The sequence below is a fragment of the Protobothrops mucrosquamatus genome, unplaced genomic scaffold (assembly GCF_001527695.2).
Source record: "Protobothrops mucrosquamatus isolate PMUCROS unplaced genomic scaffold, P.Mucros_1.0 scaffold358, whole genome shotgun sequence".
Lineage (NCBI taxonomy): Eukaryota > Metazoa > Chordata > Lepidosauria > Squamata > Viperidae > Protobothrops > Protobothrops mucrosquamatus.
In genome coordinates this window covers 39764-61521 of record NW_015386693.1, presented here as the reverse complement: position 1 = coordinate 61521, position 21758 = coordinate 39764, and the positions used below count along the sequence as shown (strand labels likewise).

At 39.6% G+C, this 21758-nt stretch overlaps 2 protein-coding genes across 2 annotated transcripts; one reads left to right on the top strand and one right to left on the bottom strand.

The window, feature by feature from the left end:
* Positions 1–7058: 7058 nt before the first annotated feature.
* MTIF3 (mitochondrial translational initiation factor 3) lies at positions 7059–11692 on the top strand. Its single transcript, XM_015815647.1, has 4 exons — positions 7059–7093; positions 9768–10225; positions 10550–10704; positions 11372–11692. The coding sequence occupies exons 2-4, from the start codon at positions 9769–9771 to the stop codon at positions 11585–11587; spliced, it is 828 nt and encodes a 275-aa protein (XP_015671133.1). The 5' UTR covers positions 7059–7093; position 9768; the 3' UTR covers positions 11588–11692.
* Positions 11693–11747: 55 nt separating this feature from the next.
* Positions 11748–19876, bottom strand: GTF3A (general transcription factor IIIA). The gene is made up of 9 exons (XM_015815645.1): positions 19653–19876; positions 17913–18013; positions 17399–17489; positions 16639–16727; positions 15799–15872; positions 14509–14592; positions 12890–13119; positions 12749–12808; positions 11748–11918 (listed from the first exon to the last, which is right to left on the bottom strand). The coding sequence occupies exons 1-9, from the start codon at positions 19857–19859 to the stop codon at positions 11778–11780; spliced, it is 1077 nt and encodes a 358-aa protein (XP_015671131.1). The 5' UTR covers positions 19860–19876; the 3' UTR covers positions 11748–11777.
* Positions 19877–21758: the final 1882 nt, after the last annotated feature.

The following is a 21758-nucleotide window of genomic DNA, read 5'->3' as shown; positions in this document are numbered from 1 at the left end:
GCTTACAAAGACTTTGCTATAATAATGTAGCTAAAAAAAAACAGACTGCCACCAGCAATTCCTGCTTCTGCCAATAACACGTCTGTCTTTTTAACATCTACAAATTAATTTTGACTTGGCCAAGCAGGGAACCTACTTTCAGCCCTCAATTTGAAAATCATGGAAGCTTTATAAAGTTGTTTTCCACCTGCATCTCTTTTGGACTATCGGAGCGCTTTTCTCTGGGATAAAGGAGAGGAGAAAAAAAGCCAGAGTATAAAAACTTTGTTAAGCTGTCACTATCAATAGAGATAAAAAAAATGATTGACAAAGAAGAAACAAATTGCATCTTCAAACTCAGGCTTCTTGTTAAAAGCTATAACCTCTGATGTTAACTAAATTTAACCCATTCTGACCCTCACGGTGGCCCTTAACCTTCTCTTTATTCAGCTTCCTGTGATTGCTCAAGAAAATTGATCCTGTCACTCGGAAAAAAGTCTCTGTGGCACACAAAAGCTCCACAGAGTTGCTGGACTGTCAGAAGGTAGAGAATAAACAGAGAGGTCAGCACCTGGGTGCTGAGAAGCAGGTGACAGCAAACTGCCTAGATCATTCTTGGGCAATCTGCAATGGTGTCTACTCTTCCAAGAAGAAAAACCCACACTGTAGCTTAGGGCATTCAAGGCAGTGAATTTCACATTGGCTTTGTGAATACAGACTTTAAACAAATTAATCTATTGCTGTTCAACTGACTGTAAAATTAGTAGATTTACTGTTGCAAAAAAAGAAAGAGAAGAAAAACAAGGGGGAAACCCCCCAAAAGAATAAGGGGGGGGGAGGAAAAAAAAATAAGGAGAGCATTCACTTCCACTTTAATAAGGTTGTGGATGTGTCCCCCTAGCCTGCCAACAAAGCAGCTTTCAAAAATCTTTTGCAGCTGAACTCAGCCAACTTGGAAAAGCTACTGAACAATGCATCCAAAGGACAACAGAACAGCCTGTGCCGAGCTGCCATGTTTAAATAGACATTTAGGACACTTGTTACAAGATCTGCAATTTGTGTCACTTTATAGCTTTGCTGGCCAAAGGAACCCATGGAGCTTATTTTAGCACCTCCATTTATTCAGCTTCTTTTTCAAATCTGGGCAGTGTTATAACTGCACGTTTTTTTCTACAATGTACTGTGGTTTAAATTCCCCACCCACCCCCATCCTCAACCCAGTCTATAAAAGCTGGCTGGGATTTTTGTAAACTTCATTTTGTCAGCATTTGAATATTGCCATAAGCTTCCAGTTCAACTGGAAATAAATGATGGCTTTGGTCTTATTTCTTATAATCTTTGAAAAGTAGGACGATGACGATCTTCATCTTTGGAAAAAGTGCAGAGAACAACAACTAAGATGATTAAAGGTCTGGAGACTAAAACATATGAAGAACGGTTGCAGGAATTGGGTATGGCTAGTCTAGAGAAAAGAAGGACAAGGGGTGACATGATAGCAGTATTCCAGTATTTGAGGGACTGCCATAAAGAAGAAGGGGTCAACCTATTTTCCAAAGCACCAGAAGGCAAAACAGGAAACAATGGCTGGAAACTCATCAATGAGAGAAGCAACCTGGAATTAAGGAGAAACCTCTTAACAGTGAGGACAATTAACCAGTGGAACAGCTTGCCTCCAGAAGTTGAGGGTGCTTCATTACTCAAGGTTTTTAAGAAGAGACTGGACAGCCGCTTGTCTCAAATTGTTTGAGCAGGGGGTTGGATTAGAAGATCTCTAAGGTCCCTTCCAGCTCTATTCTGATCGATCATGATGATGCCAAGTATCAACTGTTTATGTTTTTGCATACAAATGAAAATATCCTTTCACTTCTGTGGATTGATATATCTACCTGGGAAAAGGCCAGGAAAGTATGCACACATGCACGCGCGTATACACACACACACACACACACACACACACCAAGGACTCTCCTCTATTCTTCTCTATCACCAATGGGCAAATCAGAGGACAGTTTGGAGCTCCAGTACAAACTTCCTAACACACTTGTCACAATCCACTCCCTATAAACAGTTATGGTTATGAATCATTAAATAAATCTTTCAACTTTGATGCTGAAAATACATTTCCTAAATTTCTGAAATTATTAAACTGTAGATTTTCTGCCACATTCCAAAATTTGTTCACTTTTTCAATACCTCATCTAATGTGAAAAAGGCTTCTATAGAACTAGTGTAGTTAATTTTGTGATTATGGATGAGATAAAAAGTACCTTGAGCCAGAACCGCAGAAAGACCATTTCAATTTTCTAGTTTGTTTTTTTTTAAGTTTCCTGATTGCAGCCTTTTACATTATGGGGTGCCTGAGTTTTAATTATAGCCAAATACAACAGGCAAGTGCAAACTTAGCACCGTCAAGATATATTTGGGGCCTGTAATTTTTTCCAGCATCACTGGCTCCTATCTATGATTCAAGGATCCCCTTTTAGTGACTTTCCAGCATTAGTTCTAGGTGGACCTGCACCACCATAAACAGAACTGGTACAAGGTACACAGTTTAGGTATCATTCTAGACTTGCAGCTCTAAGTAAACAAAAAACAATAACAGTGGCTGCTGTAACTGGCAGGGTTTTTAGACATATCTGTGTGCCAACTGTACCCTTTCCTGAATGGAGAGACCAATATCACAGTCACTTGTGCCTTAGTCACCTTTTGTTTGGACAATGGCAATGAATTCTACATAGGATTGCCCTTGAAAGCCACTCAGAGCTACAACTGATCCAGAATATAGCAATGCAAATATACTGCTCACAAAAATAAAAGGAACGCAAACCCCTTCAGTTCCATGGTAAAATGTTCCCTTTATTTTTTTGAGCAGTATAGTTCTGGAAGTCCCATGAGGAATGGTTAAAAGAATGGAGTATGTTTAGCCTGAAAAAGACAAGATTTAGAAGATATAGCAGCCTTCAGATATTTAAAAGGTTGTCAAATAAGGAGGAGAGTGAACTTGTTCTCTGTTGCACTAAAGGTCAGAACCAATAGGTTGAAACTATGGGGAAATAAACTTGGCTACAGTATTACGAGGAATTTTCTAACAGTAAGGCCTGTCAACCAGTGGCAAAGGTTGCTTCTTGAAGTCATCCAATCCCTTTCATCAAAGGTCTTCAGAAGCTGGACAGCCATCTTGAAGTCATCCAATCCCTTTCATCAAAGGTCTTCAGAAGCTGGACAGCCATCTGTCCAAAGTGCTTTAGCTGCAGATCCTGGGGTGTGTAGGAGGTTGGACTAGGTGACCTCTAAGTATTAATTCTAAGATTCTATTATTAACACTTAAAGATTAAATATTTGTTTGAATATGGTTAAAAAGAATAAAAATTTTTTTTAACCTAAATCAGTGATGGCGAATCTTTTAGAGACCGAGTGCCCAAACTGCAACCCAAAACCCAGTTATGCATCGTCGGGTGCCGGGTGGGTGTGGCCCATTGGGTGGGCGTGGCCCATTGGGTGGACATGGCTGCGGTGGTAACGGCAGACTGGGTGGGACTAAAAAGTTCAATCAATCAATTCCAACTTTGCAAGATCTTTTTTTTTTCCCACGAGAAGTTGAAATTGACTGATTGATTGAACCTTTTTTTTTTGGCCTAAAGCGAAAGTTTTATAAAACCCAGCTGAAGGTCTAGGACTGGGGCGACGGCACGCGTGCCCACAGAGAGGGCTCTGAGTGCCACCTCTGGCACCCGTGCCATAGGTTCGCCACCACTGACCTAAATGTATCTTAGCTTAAGAGGGACATGTTTTTCAAGAAATATGTTATTTCCTTCATCTTTTTCTTCTCCTTTTGTTTTTGTTTTAAGATGTGAAAAATGTAAAATTGTTGGGATGGCTTATATGAGGAAAAAGACTTAAATAGTTAAGTGTAATTAACTCTTAAGAAAATCTTAACAGGTAAAAATGTTTTTGAACATTGAGGGGAAAATAAATTTAAATAAGAACTTTAAAAACAGGATCTATGATAAGGTGATTAAGATGATTAATTAGAAAAGAAGCTTCACATTGATGTGGTTGTTACTTGTAGAAATACTAGAAAAATGTTTATATTCAATTGTTATCTATCAAAATACTAAGAAATGTACTACCGTAATTTAAGGTTGATAAATGAGAATATTATTGGAAGAAAAGAAAATCAAGGAAAGCAACTATGTGGATTACGGAATTATAGAAACTAATTGTTACTGTTTGTAAATATAAACCCAGACAACACCAAATATCAAGGTGATTATGTTAAAAAAAATTAATAAAATATATTAAAAAAATTTTTTTTACAAAAATAAGCAAATAACAACTAAGTTACAAAATTCCTAATGACCAGTAGATGCCAGTAAAGACAGCATGTATTAACAGTTCATTTTTCTGCAGCCAGATATCGTAGAGCTAACAGAGAACCCACCAATTCTGGAGCGCTCTCCTCCTTTTCCAATCCAATCCAAAGTGCTGAATTTTGCAATCTACATCCTGCTTTCTGCGCAATGTCTAAGGCAGCAAATAATCAAGAGGATAAAATGCACCATAAGAGAAAGCTATGAAATAATACAGCTCTCACAACATCTCCATTCATATGGTATATTCCCATAAACATGATCTGAATGAAGGTCCTGGCTGAAGCTTCTAAACTTCTGCAGCAGTTTCTTCTCAAGACAAAGGCAGTAGTGCCCTCTGCAGCATTACACAAAACAGTTATTTTATTCTAGTTGTGTAGGATGGCTTTCAAGACAGTGAAAAATGCCATATTTTTATGCTGACTGGGGATGACAGGAACTATATTCTAGCACAGAGGTCCTCAACCTTTTGGGCACCAGGGATCAGTTCCGTCTTTCCACGGACCAGAGAGTGCGTGGTTTTGTGTACTGCCTGCATCCCGTGAATGGGGCTTTGCTTGTTTGTGCAGACAGGTTGCTGGCATGCCGCGGCCCGCTACCAGTCCAGAAACTGGGGGTTGGCGACCCCTGTTCTAGCATATCTGACCTGAGAAAGGTTTAATCTTCAACAGGCATACTTAATTCTTCTTCCTCTAAATTAAGCTCCACCATATAATTTTTAATGTGACAGAAAAGGGAAATGTTAAATACGGGTAATACATTATATTTTTAGTTAACTTTAGATTAAATTTAACTTAATTGTCCATTTTTGGCTTGTTTTTGTTAGCACGTCATTCTTAGCTAAGTTGAAATCCACACATCTTAAAATTGCTAAGGAGAAACGCTGCTCTAGCAGAAGAAAAAAGGCTGGAATCACAGAATATGCCAAGCCTCGAATAAGCAAGTCGTATTTCCTGCATAACATTTTAACCCATAATGTGATTTACTTGAATTTAGTGGGTTTCATGAGCGGGTGGCTTTTAATCCATGGTTTATCATTTGGGGCGGAGAGGAAGGGATTCCAGTCAGTCTTGATTCTTGGCGAATGCCTGGAAAAGTCCCTGCAGTTTTCATGGCAAGACTTCGGGACTGGTTTGCAATTGCTTGCTTCCTGAAGTAGTGAATACAAGCGAAGAAGGGGGCAGGGGGATCGTGTGAACTTCTCCCTAGAGGCAACGAAGCAGCGGCAAAGACGGAGGACTCTAGGCAGCGATCGCTGGCTCTTTTGCGGGACAAAGCAAGCGATGGTTGCAAAGATGAATCGCCAGTCCTAACTGCTTGTTAGCTCACCCACATTTCCTTAACTTCCTTCTCTGCTTAAACCAGTGGTTCTCAACCTGTGGGTCGGGACCCCATTTGGGGTCGATCGACCATTTCACAGGGGTCGCCAAGCAAGGCTGTCCGCCATTTTTTCCCCTTTTCCGGCGGGTGCCTTACCTCCCTTGGGCTGGGCCAGCTGGTGGTCGGCCTGCTCCGTCTCTGCCGCTTGCCAGCTACGCCTTGGCCGGCGCAGGGGGCGGAACCACACATGCGCGGCGCTCCCTGGCAGGGAAAGTCCTCGACTTACAACCAGTTGGGTAGTCCTCGACTTACGACCGGTTGGGGTCGCGGCATTAAAAAGGTTGAGAACCACTGGCTTAAACCATGAGCAGGAGAAAACAGAAGTATTAGACGCAGTGTTTCTCAACCTTGACAATTTTAAGGCATGTGGACTTCAACTCCCAGAATTCCACAGCCAGCATTGCTGGCTGTGGAATTCTGGGAGTTGAAGTCCACATGCCTTAAAATTGTCAAGGTTGAGAAACACTGTTAGAGATTGCGGAGAATATTCTAGCTCGGATTGTAGCTTTTGGCAGGGGCCCATTCTAAACAGCAAGCTCGGAGAACGGACCCCTGCCAAAACAAAGGTAACGCCCGAACGGCTCGCTTGTCCCCTTCCTCCGTGCGGGTCCCGCTCGTCCGCCCCGCCAAAGCCAGAGGGCTGGCGAGAGAGGGAGGCGGCTGCTCACTCCCACAAGACTCTGCGTTCCTCCCCAGATGTGGCACACGCCCTTCCACCTCTGCTCCACTGTCTGCCGGACTAGGAAAGGTGGACACCCGACCCCCATGAATGAGGAGTCGGAGCGACACGCAAGCTCGCACCCGTCGGCTCCAGCCGCTTGCTGGGGAAACAACCGACCCAGCACAAGTGCGTCGACGGAGGAGCAGCGCGCATGCGCAAGGAAAGCAGCTCCCCCCCCCCCAAGGGATTGACGTGAGATCTCCGAGGAGACGGTTCCAAGGAACCAAAAGCACCGAAAGAAGAGCGCCCGGGGAGTCCCGACGGTGCTTTTGCGTGAAAAGGTTTCGTTTCTCAGCCTGAACGGAGGAAACTTCTCGGATGAGAAGCGAAACGCTTTCAAGCAAAAAAACAAAAAAGGGTCCAGCCGCCTTGCAAAAACTACCTTCGGCCAACCATAAACCCCCCACGTCTGAGACTCTCTCCAGAGTCCAGGGGTAGGCAACCTTGGCTCTTTTATGACTCGTGGACTTCAACTCCCAGAATTCCTGAGCCAGCCAAGCTGGCTCAGGAATTCTGGGAATTGAAGTCCACAGTGCCTCGGGAGGTTTTAACCCCGCCCCTTAGCTCACGAGCTCCTCCTCTTCCTCTCTGGCATCTCCGCCCCTTCCTTTTTCTCGTTCCTGCACTGTGGCTTCCGCGTCAGGTGAGTATTTACCTTGCCGTGATTCCCCCGGGCGAGGCAGGGAACCCGGAAAGGGTGTTCCTAGCACCTACATTTGCAGGATTTGTTTTCTTTTTAAAGAAGCCCCAGATGGAGTTATTTCTATGAAAGCAGTTAGGAAACAGCCAACCTGGGTCGCCTAGCTTGGGATGCACCCTGGCTGTCCTTCGCATTAACAGTTCAAGTGACCTTCGTGCCTGCGTTTGCCTACTGCACTGTATAACCCAACTTCTCAGCCTTTAAAGAGTGTGGATGTGTAAGATGTCTAAGAGCTGAAGTCCACGTATCATAAAATCGCCAAGTTATGGTTGTTTTAGCCCGTCCAGGGCAAGTTAAGGCTTTGAACCAGGGATCTTCTGCAGGGAGTAATGGGTTTCGCCACCAAGAGAGTTAACGCTCGAAGTGCAAGGTGCAGAAGCTATGATCGGACCAATCCCATAGTTTTGGCTGGGAGGAATGGAATTCCAGGTTCCTCAGAAACAACTAGCCCAGTGGTTCTCAACCTTTTTAATGCCGCGACCCCAACGGGTCATAAGTCGAGGACTAAACCGGTCGTAAGTCGAGGACTACCCAACCGGTCGTAAGTCGAGGACTACCCAACCGGTTGTAAGTCGAGGACTTTCCCTGCCTGGGAGCGCCGCACATGTGTGGTTCCGCCCCCTGCGCCGGCTGAGGCGTAGGTGGCAAGCGGCAGAGACGGAGCAGGCCGACCACCAGCTGGCCCAGCCCAAGGGAGGTAAGGCACCCGCCGGAAAAGGGGAAAACAAATGGCGGACAGCCTTGCTTGGCGACCCCCGTGAAATGGTCGATCGACCCCAAATGGGGTCCCGACCCACAGGTTGAGAACCACTGAACTAGCCAGTTGCAGACCTACAGCTGGTCTTTACTAAATCCACATTTTCTTTTTCACAAACTATTTCCTGTCCCTTTTTGTTTGGCAATGCGTTTCAAAACCTGAAACCTATTCAATCTCATGGTGCACTTAGAAAAATAAATTGTATAAAGGTGGTATGTGAATACCTTTATCCTCAGGGATTCTTTTGTCACTGCTTCACTTGTGGAGAACATAAATTTGGAAGTCACTTCCCCAATACTAATGAGATGATAAAAATACGTTTATTGCTGCTCTCTTGTAGTTTAAATTTAGGAATAAAAAGACTCTGGATCAGGGGTGTCAAACTCGCAACATCACGTAAGGTGTTGCAAGGTATCGCGACTTCTTTGCCATTGCTGGCAATGGGGTGGGTGCGGTTTCGCTATGATGCATCTGGCCCACAGGCCAGCAATTTGACACCCCTGCTCTGGATCATGGTTTTCTCATACTGCATCCAACAGAACCTAAGGATTCTGCAAGGAATTCTATGACAGAATAAAACCAAAAAGCTTTTTAAAAGTTTATTCTTATTCAGGCAATTTTCTATCACTAGTTTTGCCTTTTCTTCAGAGATCTGTGAACTGTTTTTAACATGCTCTATGGCCTGCTGTAACCATTACTGAAAACAGGTTTTGAAAAGAAAATACCTCATTGAGAAGTTCCTGAAATGTTGAACAGAAATTTCTCACAGAAGTATTCCTTTAAGCATATTTTAAAGAAATTACAGGAGTTGCAATTCAACATATTGGGACATCTGGTTAAACAAAGACTGCTCTAACTTCACAGGCGATATATGCACAAAACTTACATAATGTACATTTCTTATAAGGCTATAATTTTTGGATCATTATACAGCCACTATTGGCCCAGTTTTGAATGGTTCACAGCCCAGTAGTGGGCTACGGCCTGGGGGTTGGGGACCCTGAGTTAGATCACACTAAGCTTAAATGTGATTTCCTTGCTTTTGATCTCATCTATTAATTAAGCCAGAGCTTATAAACTTACAAGCCATAGCTTATAAACTTATAAGCCATAGCTTATAAACCGATGGAAACTAATCAAGGAGAGAAGCAACCTAGAACTAAAGAGAAACTTCTTGACAGTTAGAACAATTAACCAATGGAACAACCTGCCTCCAGAAGCGGTGAATGCTCCAATACTGGAAGTTTTTAAGAAGAGACGGACAGTCATCTGTTCGAAATGGTATAAGGTTTCCTGCCTGAGCAGGGGGTTGGACTCGATGACCTCCAAGGTCCCTTCCAACTTTTTTTATTATTATTATTATTATTATTATTATTATTATTATTATTATTTAAAATTTAGACTAGCAGTTTATTCAGTAATCCAGTATTAAGCAACCATAGCTTAACATGCTGTTTAAATTTAAAATGGTGTCAGTACATAGATAGCCTTATTATCATATGGGTTGTTAAATATTTTATACACACATTAATTCATATATCTTGTGTTGCATTTTTAATATTTTGTGTATGGGTACACTTTATTGAAATAGCACATTTACACAACTGTAAAAACTGCAGTTTTGTCTACTCAATAAAAATGAACTAAACAATGTTTTTCAGCATTTAACAGTTTAATATTTTCTTTGTCAAGGGGTCTTAAAAACATGTTTTTAGAAGTTTGGAAACTTTTTAAAATTAAATTTCAAACTCTTTAACTTTACATGATATTTTTAAATTAAAAGGGTAACTTGACAATGAACTTAAAAATAATAAATTTTGATTGCATGGTTATATGTTTTATTTTCTGCTCCCATCCTAGAATGACGTCATTATACCTGAAGAAATTACTGGATCTGGCTAGAAGGAAAGAAGTGAATTCCATAACTCGGTATATTACCAGCTTTACGATGCAGCCAGAGAAAAATACAGCAATAGCTCAGATTTGGCTAAAAGCACTACACGATAAGAAAGGCTCTTACAGTCGAGCATTCTGTACAAAAGTCATTGAAGAGAAAACAAAAAAGAAAAATGCCAGAGAAATATTTGAAAGTGTTGGGAGGAGAATCCCATACAACAAGATACAACTAATTGATGAGAATGGCGAAGACATGGGAGAAATGCATAGGGCAAATGTACTTCGTATCATGGATGAAAGAGGGATGATTCTTGTCCTGTTGTCTGAGAAAACAGATCCACCCAAGTATAGACTAATGACAGGAAAACAAATTTATGAAGAGCGCCTCAAAATTAGAGATGAGAAAGCCAGCCCCAAAGCAGGTATGCATAGTTTCTGTGAAAGATACTGGCAATTCAGATGTTATGCTAACTCCCAGTTTATTATAAACTTTGGTTAATCTAGCCATGGTAGCCTGGCTCGCATAATACATTAAACCAGGGGTGGGCAGAGTTTTGTGAATAAGGCCATATTTCATTTTATTTAATTTCCACATAGGACAAGGGCATGTCCTCATTGAATTGGACAAGACTGGGGTGTGTGTGTATGTTTGTGTTTGTGCTTGTTTTTACTTTTTAACTGAAGTGAACTATATCCTATTAACAAATTGAAAGGAACTAGTTTAACTCATGGTCTTATTTTAACAGGGCCTGTTCAACAGAAGATCATCAAAATGTCCACAGTTACAGAGCAACACGATTTCAGTACAAAAGTAAAACAAATTCAAGAATGGATTGACAAGAAGTACCATGTGAAAATTATGCTGCATCAAAAATCTATTTCAGATGGACCTGAAAAGATGGTAAGCTTATTGGAACATTTTGAGGTATGATCTCTTGGCAGAGATCATAATATTCTAAGTTGGTTTCCTGCCAAATGGAAAAAAAATTGTGTTTCACTTCCCAGCATCTTTCACTATTGCAATGGAGGCTGGGCTGCTTGTAATTCAGCATCACCAAGGGGGGCTTTAGGCTCTCGGTCTGAAGGTAAGGACTGCCAGGAAGTGGTTTCATTTGGGTCAAAAGAGTAAAAGTTTATTTGCTTTGCACTGCCTACTACTACATTTGTCAGTGAAATAATATCCTTTCCCATTTATTGCTACATATAATTGGAATTACAACATTACTTGAAGGAAGCATCATTAAAACCAGAAAGAGTATATATTAGCTTAAAATCAATACTCTTGGGTGCATGACTTAGAAATTGTAAGATGTAGCGAGCTTCACAGAGAGTAAAGTTGGGAGCAGTAACAGCTGTACATTTTCAGAAAGATAGGAATACAACTTTCATTCATGCTCATGAAGATCTGCAAGCCAGTATTTAAACTGTTTGAATTTTGGTTTGCTAGTTTCAGGATCCATTGGGGTATTTTATTTGTATAAAATAGAGTGACTTGTATGTAACAACATCCCTTAATTGATGCAAAAAATATTCAAACTGTTCATTAAGCCAATTCGTCTTATTTTCAGTTAACATTTTTTGATAAGATTTTGGATACAATGCGTGAGAAAGCCACGTATCACTCCATGCCCTCTATTGCTGCAGAAGGAAGGAGTACTTGTATATTGAGACATTTATCAAAGAAAGAGATCCAGAAATTAAATCTTGTGGAAAACATTCAGAAGAATGAAGACATTCAGAAGAATGGAAGCAACGTTATGGACTCAGATGTAACCAAGCAGTGATAGTTTTTTCTCCTAAAAATGGAATGGAAAAAGAATACAAGTCATTTTGTCGTTTCTGTACCAATACAGATTGGCCTTCTGTACCAATTCTATAAACTTGGCAATGGCCACCTTCTCAAAGCCACTTCTTGTGAGCATGTCTCATGATGACTGTTAGGCACATCTAAAACTGTTGTCAACGAATAGCATTTCAGCCATCAGCAGCCTGCTGTTTGCAGCTTGCTACAGATGCGGGTAGAGATTCTTCCACTGAAGATAAATTTCTTCGCTGTACTTTTGGAGGGATATATCCACTGAGGTGAGAGGCCAGGCTCCGCTTTTGCTGTGGTTTCTGAGGAAGTAAGATCCAAAAGAAAGAACTGTAATGGAATATCCCTTTTTTGTCATTAAAAACAGAGAACAGTTAACAATAAAATTGACTGTGACTTGCTGTTTGGCCAACTCGGTTTTGGAATATCACAGCAGAATTAAGGGAACCTTAAATCAATTTGGAAGGAGGGAGGGAAATTTGGAAGGAGGGAAGGAAATTTAACCAGACTGAGCCACAGCAACGCATGGCCGGGTACAGCTAGTCATGAATAAGAATTGCCTGTATAACCCTTCCCCAAGAGAATCTTACTAGTTATTATACAGTTGCAAAAGATTTGTATCAGAGCAGATAATTTCAGATAGATTGGTCCAATCAGAACTAGTACATTGGGTCCAGATCTGGACCAAAGGTGAATTATTCCAGATATGGACTGAAACACAGCTGTTACATGCAAAAATATTTTGGAGAAATAATGATCGGAAACAGCCAAAGACATTGGTGAAGGAAATAAAGGAGGAGCTAGGAAGATCATGGAAGTATTTGGGCTATTGGGACATATATTGAGAAAAGGGGAGGGAGGGCCCAATGGGCTGAAGCCTGGCCCTACTTGCCATAAAATCATTTTAGGATCTCTGTAAGCTTTGTTCTGACTTAAGAACAAGAAAATCTGTATTTTGTTTAGCTGAGCCCAGAAGTACAAAAATGTTCTGGATTTTGTTTTGACCAAACCATGACTTATTCAGAGAAGTTCAGGAGAACTTCTGGAATGCAGTGTGTTTCATGTTCAAAATTATATACTTGTTCCATTTTTGTAAGCTCCTACTAGGAGAAAATTCAAGAATGTGACTTACCTTTTTGTCCAACCTTTTCTTATTAGGATCGTGTAGTACCATGTGCCTTATGAGGCTTTGCTGTAAAGAATAAAAATATTTTTATGACCTGAAATAGAAGATGAACAATATTTATCAAATAATAGTGTTTAAAATGCCTACTTTCATTGCAAAAATCTTCCCGCAGCCAGGGTGGTCACACACGAAAGGTTTTTTTGCCTCATGAAATGAGTGAATATGACTTTGAAGGTTGAACACGGTTGTGTATGTTCTTTTACAGCCCTCCTTTGGACATTTAAAAACTTCTCTGTCAACGGCATGTGTTTTCATGTGACATTTCAGATAATCTTTGCGAGTCAATGTTTTGGAACACACTTGACAGGTAACTGGTTCTAGTGGAAAAGGAAAAACAAGAGGCAGAAGCAGAGTCCTAAGCATAATTCTTTAAATTTCTTCCCAAAGAACAATATTACTATCAGTGCATTACTTTGACCACTATATTAAATAATGGTTGTGCAGCATTCAGGTTCAGAAAGGAAAGATACTTTGAGGTTGAGAAATGCTCTCGTAATTTCTTTAAGCAACTTTTTTTTTTCCTGGATTGCATAGCTGCGATACAATTTTAGGAGAAGAGAATTTGATTTAAATCAGGAGTTTCCAACCAGCAGCCAACAGCCACATGTGATCTTGGATAGCCGGTAATGCAGCCCCACAATACTATAAACTTTTAATATTATGTATATTCATATACATTAACTATATTATATATCTTATGTATGGTCCAAGTGGCAAGCCAAAAAGTTGGGCATGCCTGGTTTAAGTGGTTATTTTATTTGAATTTATTAGTTGTCCAAATTCTAAAGAACAAATGATACATATATATATATATGATAGGCAACACTTCAAATTTAAGAACAAATCAAACCATTTATAGAGCATCTGAATAGGAGTATAGCTGCTATGTTTATATGTTACTTGAGGATCAGACACATTTCTGAATACCAGTCCATAGAAACAGATGAGTCTCATTACATCACATGCTTCTTGTGGACTTTTCAAACTTATCTAGCTAGTCACAGCTGGAAAACAGGACAGTGGACCCACTGAAACTTCTGTGTGGTCCTATGAGCATGTCTTATACTTGCACTTCTATTGTAAGTATCTACATATTCATCACACGTATTATGTGTGAGAAGCTGTGAATCAACAATTGATATATTTACGGAAAAACTTTATTTTATTCATAAAGATGGAAATAGAGCACAGGTAGTCGTCGACTTACAACCATTTAGTGACAGTTCAAAATTACAACGACACTGAAAAAAAGTGACTTATGACAGTTTTTCACACAACCATTGTAGAATCTCCATGGTCATGTGATCAAAATTTGGATGCTTGGCAACTGGCATGTATTTATCATAGTTGCAGTGACCCAGGGTCATGTGATCACCTTTTGCGACCTTCTGACAAGCAAAGTCAATGGGCAAGCCAGTTTCACTTAACCATGTTACTAATTTAGCATCTGCAACTGATTCATTTCACAATTGTGGCAAGAAAGATTGTAACATGAGGCAAAACTCACTTAACTGTCTTGCTTAGCAACAAAAATATTGGTTGTAAGTCCAGCTCTACCTGTAACGGAAGAAATATTCAATGGACTCTAACATGAATTAGCTTCTTTTTAAATAACAGGAATACTGCATAACTTTTAAGATGTGTTTATCAATCAATGTATGCTGCCTCAATTATGAAAGTAACTCTACAGCAACTTTAAAACTTACCCACATGACTGAGTCTCATATGTTTCAGGTATTCTGACCAGGTTTTTCCAACAAACAAACAACTCTCTTTTTTGCATGCATAACCTATAACAAAAACTGATGTTAACTGGCTTCAAAAAAATAAATGCATATTTTACACCTTTATTATTTTTACAAATAATTCAAGGCAGTGAACATATTAAACAAACCTTCCTCCTATTTTCCTCACAACCACCACCCTGGGAGCTGGTTTGGGCTGAGAGAGTGACTGGCCCAAGGTGACACAGCTGGCTTTCAGGACTAAGGCAAGACTTGAACTCACGGTCTAGGGCAGGGGTGTCAAACCGATGAGTTATGCCGAAACCGTGCCCACCCCAGCTCCGGTAATGGGGAAAAAGTCACGATACGTCACGACACGTCATGTGACATTGCGAGTTTGACACCCCTGGTCTAGGGCCTTGCTCATTTTGCATAGTGCCTTCTGCTTATAAAGGGGGAGGGCAGAAGAAATATAATTGTTTAGATGTCACTGAACTGCAAATCCTCAAATTTCATTTGCACAGCTATAATAAAAGAAACTGGGAGTTACGACAGCAAGCTCTTACTCTCCAGCTGTGCAAAAGGGAGTAAAAAAACTGACTCACTTGCAGAACCTTAGTATAGCAAGTGCAAGCACAGCTGCTTACAGTGAGCTAGGGTTAAAAACAATGAATATATGGGGTATAAATGAGCATTAAACAAGGCAACACAGACTTGGCAACTATCATTAATCAAGTGGATGAACTTTCTAAAACAAGTTACTTTTAAGACAAACTTCCCAATAAGAGAGCCGCTCTAAATATATAAAAGAGGCTTTCAAAAAGAGGATTTAAAAATATTGTACCATATTTCTGCAATTCCTTTACAGATATAAACATTCCTTAGTGATTACAATTGGTACCAGCAAGGTTAGTAAGTAAAACATTACATGATTGTGACAGACTTATACATCATTTACCATTCCGCTGTTAAGCAAATCACTGCAGACTATTAAGTGAGACATCATATGGCCTCAACTTAGGATTTTATAGCCAACATCTGCACTTTCTATGCTTATTTACTATTTTTAAAAAAACTATTCAGAGTTCTCTCATTCGATCTACACTTTTTATTTGCATTGCACCTCAACTGTCTAATTTATATAATATGTTGTTTGTTTCCGGCTCTTGTGTGAATTCCTTTAGTGTAGCTTATTCAACTAATCATGGTTAAAACCACTACGTTATCCCAATTCTTACTCTTTTAGCATTACTGAAACAAAGGAATAATTACCTTGGTGAATCTTCTCGTGACGTTTTAAATGGCTGGGTGAAGAAAAGCGCTTTCCACATTCTTCATGACCACATCTGTGGGACAACAAACACAGTCGCTCAAAATGGAAATAGAGATCACTGCTTATGAACTGTGAGGTATAAACTCTCTTGCGACTGAAAGCAAACTTTTTTCCTTCAGTTCTTCATTCTGTAACATCACCTTTCAGTAAAAACATTCAGAGAAGATTCTCTGCGTTCAGATCAGGAAGGCAAAAATATGACTAAGGAAATGCTACATATATATCCCCTTAAATTCACAGATTATGTTTAGTTTTATCATGTATTTTGATGTATAACTACATTAAATAAATTTAACAGTCATTGTCTACTAAACAAATAATAAACACAAGCCAAAGTGAAAACTGGAAATTTCTGAGGTGCTTAATCAGATACTGTGGTTGGAAAGTACAAAACTCAGATCAATTTAAACAATCAAAGAAGAGGGGATAGAAAATAACAAGTGTAAAAATTGGTACTTGTAATTGAACAAGTATTTTCTCAGAAAAAGTACTTCAGAATATGAATGTGTACTGTTTTTATATGAGGTACCAATTTTCACACTAAAATGTTAAAAGTATAATGTTCACCAGATCAGAGAGAAGAATGAGCAGTGAGCTTAATATTTCCTGTCACATATTATATGAATTTAAGATATGCCAATCCTATCTGAAGACCTTTAATAATATCTTCCTTATTGTAACAATTTCTAATTCCTACTTGCAGGTATCCTTAAAGTTATTAATAAAATTCATTCTCAGATTTTAACTAAATAGGCAAAGTGTCAAAATGTTTCACTTACTTGAAAAATGGTTCACCAGTGTGTTGAGACTGATGTATTTTTAACTGCTGGTGCTTTTTAAAAGATTGCCCACAATTTTCAAAGTCACACTGTTTGGAAAATCAATTTGGTTACAGTCAGAGAAAACCCACAATAAACTCATAAATTATGATATATTTTATCATTTATCAAAAGGCTTACTATATAATTGTACAAATTAGCAAAAAGGACTCCAAATTATCAGTAATTAAACCAATGTAGTTTAGAGAATGCACCAAGGCTGCAATTAATCTGCACAAACAAACCTCTTTCAGAATGTAACCTGCCCACTATGGCAAGAAAAAAAAATCCCTTGTCTCTTATCATATCTAACAAACTGAAATCTACAAGGATGTACACCATCTTCTATTACTGCAAAGGAGAGCAGGAGGAGTGGGATAGGCTTGCTGATCTACAACCTAAGTAGGCAAGATCAACTAAGTTCACAAAACTTTCTAAACCAATTGATTAAGGCTTATATGTACAACTTCAACCATGGTTGGTATATGCGAAATAGCCAACACTTATCAAAGCATTATGCTTTCCAGATGCTGGAGACTTCCAACAGATGTTGGAGACTTCAATATACCATTAACCTGGCCCTTAATCTGGCTGAAGATTATGGCAACAAGTCTAACACATTAAGAATGCCAGAGTTGTGTTGACTTCACTAAATTACACAAGTTTCAAGAACTACTTCCTCGTGTCTGGAATGAAGTAGCGAAGAAATAGAGGCACTTACTACATATTTTCTCTGATGATGTCTCCGTAGAACATGCTTGTTCAAGTTTGATTTTGTTGTAAACTTTTTATTGCAACCATCTACTGTGCATCTATAGAAATATTAAAGTATAATCAAACAAAAATGGATACATTGTAGTAGATGCATCTAAAACAAATATCTGATTTTAAGTAACTTCCTAAAAATAAACACATTGGTTTAAGCCAATAAGCTTAGACTGATGTTTAACATGTAAACTACATCTATCTAAATACATAAACTACATCTATCTATCAACATCTACCTAAATAAAAAATATTTTTATGTTGTCAGCAGTACTACATTTATTTCCTTTCTGCTAAACATACTAATATACTTTCAGTCAATAAAAAAACTTGCAATCTAGTTATTTTACACAATTGATAACACTGAGATATATGAATAATCCACTAAATTATAGAAACATGTTGTAAACTATACAAACTGGTGTCAGAATTGTTTAGGACTTTTGTTGCCCAAATGATAATATACTTACACAAATTGTTTTTCTCCAGTATGTGTAAGAAAATGACGCTTAAGGTGGAAACCTCTAGTGAAGCCTTTTTCACAGCCTTCAAAAATGCAAACAAAGGGTCGCTGGTAAAATTAAAAAAATTAAAATTAAAAAAAATATATTTTAAAAATTTTGTTTTAGTTCTCTTTTTAAATGTCTACTTGCTTTCTCAGGTCCCATCCATGTCCATTTTTCTCTACTTCCTTTTCTGTTGGTGATGAGCAACTATTATTTTCCCAGAGTTACATTAGAAATTTCTCATTTTGCCAATCTGGTCTTAACAGAAACTTACCTATTATTGTCTATAGCCACCAAGTTAGAGGCCATCAATTCACAGACCTGATTCACAATCAACAAGCAGCAAACTTTCCAGTTACTCAAACATTTCCATAATTCGTTTTTAGCCATCAAAATTGATCCATAATTTAGATGAAAAAACCATGTTTTTAAAACAACGGGATAACAGAGTAACACATATTAAGGATACTTGACTGAATAAATCCTGTGTTAGGGTACTTTGTTTCCTAATAGGTCCTGATGAGAGGACGACTTTTTTTTGGTGTCCAGCTTAAACCCATAATGCTCCAATAGAGAACAACTAGTACTAGTCTTGTGGAAAACGAAAGAACTCTTACGAATTCCAGAGGGGTTTAGCAGAGAAGTTTATTTGCGCAAGGTCCAGAAGCATATTAGAGATAGGCAATTCTGAATGAGGAGGGTGGGATTAGACTTCAGTTTTTATACTCCCCTCCTTTCAGGAACAAAGGGACTACACATGGTAATACACTGTAATACATTTGGTTCGTTTCTCACGGGCATACAATGGAAGGTTTTGCTACATACAAAGTATCCATGTGCAAAGCGCATTTGGTTGCCACATATTACTGACACAGAACTTTCCCAGTGAATTTTCCCAGTGATTATGCATTACCTCATTATTCTAGCAATTATGCAGACACATCATTATTCTAATAATTGTTCATTTTGCTACATTACTAGTATTTTATCTTCTCTGCTAACCTTTATTTACCTGAATGTTTAGACGAAAATACACAACTTAGCACTGCACTGAGGAGAAGGTCGTAGGTTAATTTGCTTCTTCAAATGATTCTGGGGACCAAGAAGCAGCAGTTAAAACTGTCAACCCAGTGTAAAATGAGTTGCATATAGTCCATCACCATTCTACAGTAAAATTTGTATACAAGTTTTCATTTTTATTTTTATCCCACATTAATATCAATTAGTTGAGAACGTAATATGTAAAATTAAAACTAATACGTCAGATTAAGTACTTGGAAGTCTGGAGCTCCCCACTTTTGTAAGGAGCCCAAGAGATTTAATAAAAGAAATAGCAGCAATTTAATTCATGGTATATATCAGCNTAATTATTTGCGGTACGAGTAACCCAGAGAAACAGACGCCAAGCCAAAGAAACGAACAAACACCTCAGTTCCCATAGCAACCGCCGCGCATGCGCTTCTCCTGAATAACCGCCCTATCACAAAGTTACTTCTTACCGATTGGTCATTCGCCCACCTCTCACGTTCCAATGGAAACCGCCGCACTCCTTCCGCAAGGCTCTGTTTCCGCCCTCCGCCCAGCACTCCGCGCCAACGGTTGGTCGTCCCGGGAAATGTTTTCCGAGCGATAACCCAATCACCGCTCTAGCTCCTGCCCGCCAGGTACCCTTTTTGGCCCCCACCCCACTTCATGCTCCCGTACCTGGCCCGTGTGCCGACACAGGTGCGCGTCCAGTTTCCAGCCCCGGTTGAAGGTGGCATCGCAAAATGGGAACGAGCAGATGAATAGCTGCTCCTGGGGACGGAAACGGCTCCCCCCAAGATGAGAATGTTTGTGCTTCGGAGACTGAGTCGCGGTGGTAGCGGCGGCGGCGGCCGCCTCCCCGACAACGAAGTCCTCTCCGGCCATCTTTGGACCATAAATCATGTGATTGTGCCGTAACTCCACCTCTCCTATATTCGCGCTTCACGCTTTCTGAAGCTTAACAATTAGGAACCTCCGCCCTCAAGAAAACGCGGGTCCTGCCGCGGAGACTGCGCGAGGAGAGGGGAAAATGGTTCTGGCGCATGCGCGCTAGTACGTTTCTTTTTCTCCTAAGGCAGGGGTTCTCAACCTTGGCAACTTTAAGACTTGTGGACTTCAACTCCCAGCAAAGCTGGCTGAGGAATTCTGGGAGTTGAAGTCCACAAGTCTTAAAGTTGCCAAGGTTGAGAACCCCTGTAACCTAAGGGGACGTTGGCTCAGGTTGGGCCCTTTCGTGGGACGTTCAGTTTCACTTCTCTTTTTTTTTTTTCACCTGTGGATTTTTAAAACTCTTCACTCGTATTTGGCCCGACTCTTCATTGTCCCTTATAAAATAATTACCAACAGCCTTTCGAAGCTTTCTTGCTTTCAAATATTTAATTGCAGTTCAGTTTCCAACTGCTTAGATTGCGCTGAAAATGCTTTGAAAGAATTGTCCATGAACGGCAAGATATAAATAATCACAATTTTAAGAGATATTTTAATATAAACCTGGATATGCCTTCCATTCTATTTCCTGTCCATCAGTGTTCCTTAAGCAGATAGAAATAATGTACAGCAAGATGTGAGCTTGTGACGCTTTGATTGCCCATCTTGGCCTACAAGGTTTATATAAAATGTTTATTTAATAAGCTTGTATGTGGCTTATTAATAAGCGGAATTGCATTTTGCCACACCAGCAAAATTGTGATATGTTAAGAAACTTCACCTCTTAACAAACACCTTTTTGAATAAAGTCTTAACTTCCTGAAAATTAAATTGTTAATGTTTCATATAAAATTTTCCTTTGAAATTCATTCATTGGCTAAAGGACAGATTCCACTGTTTATTTAACATCAGATTGGGACATCTAACTGCATTCTAAACATTCCTATATATAGGCATTGTAAAGCCAGATTTTTAAGAAAATAGAAGAAGCAACATTTTTAACTGCTTTGCCCAACTGTGGGAATTGAAGTCCACACATCTTAAAGTTGTTGAAATTAAGGAACTGAAGAGAGCTGATAAGAGAGAAGATAATTTCAGTTTAAATTCTCTAAGATTATTTTGAAGTAGTAGCAGTGAGAACCTTTATTTATTCCCAAAATATTTAGAAAGCATTGTAATGTATTTGATGACAAAAACCTATTTTCACCCCAGAGAGGATAGCTGGATTGCTTGTAAGTTGTTCAAAGAGGCTAAAACTTCTCATCAATAGAATTATCAACAGACAGTGATGTAGGGGGTACCCAATTGCCCTGTTGTCACTCAGATTTACAGAGAAAATATGGCAGTTTATATCTTCTGGAATAAATGAACAGATACATGAATAGGAGGGAAATGATAACTCCAGCATCAACATATACCAGCCTTGTAAGGTGCTAGGCCAGGGGTGTCAAACTGCCAGCCCGCAAGCCGGTTGCATCATACAGAGGCTGCGCCCAACCCAGGTCCGGCAATGCAAAAAAAGTTGTGATATGTTGTGACACGTCACGTGACGCGGCGAGTTTGACACCCATGTGCTAGGCCATGGAAGTTGCATAGTTTAGTTAATATTTGCACTTAGTCCAGGGCTAGCCAAATGTGGTCAGCAGGCAGTATACCTGTCATCCTAGAACAGGGGTAGTCAACCTTGGCTCTTTTATGACTCGTGGACTTCAATTCCTAGAATTCCTGAGCCAGCTTAGCTTTGCTGGCTCAGGAATTCTGGGAGTTGAAGTCCACGAGTCATAAAAGAGCCAAGGTTGACTACCCCTGTCCTAGAATGTTGCTAAGCCAAGCTGCTGAATGTTAATTGCAAAAATA

What these genes read in the sequence shown, in the direction of transcription:
- GTF3A (XM_015815645.1), bottom strand. Translation starts at nt 19,859, where the DNA reads ATGGCCGGAGAGGACTTCGTTGTCGGGGAGGCGGCCGCCGCCGCCGCT. An exon ending in ATCATCAGAGAAAATATGTA is followed by an intron (nt 16,728 to 17,398) that starts GTAAGTGCCTCT and finishes TTTTCCAAACAG; the next exon opens with TGTGACTTTGAAAATTGTGG. An exon ending in TCACGAGAAGATTCACCAAG is followed by an intron (nt 14,593 to 15,798) that starts GTAATTATTCCT and finishes TTTTTGTTATAG; the next exon opens with GTTATGCATGCAAAAAAGAG.
- MTIF3 (XM_015815647.1), top strand. Translation starts at nt 9,769, where the DNA reads ATGACGTCATTATACCTGAAGAAATTACTGGATCTGGCTAGAAGGAAA. An exon ending in GAAAGCCAGCCCCAAAGCAG is followed by an intron (nt 10,226 to 10,549) that starts GTATGCATAGTT and finishes TTATTTTAACAG; the next exon opens with GGCCTGTTCAACAGAAGATC. An exon ending in CAGATGGACCTGAAAAGATG is followed by an intron (nt 10,705 to 11,371) that starts GTAAGCTTATTG and finishes TCTTATTTTCAG; the next exon opens with TTAACATTTTTTGATAAGAT.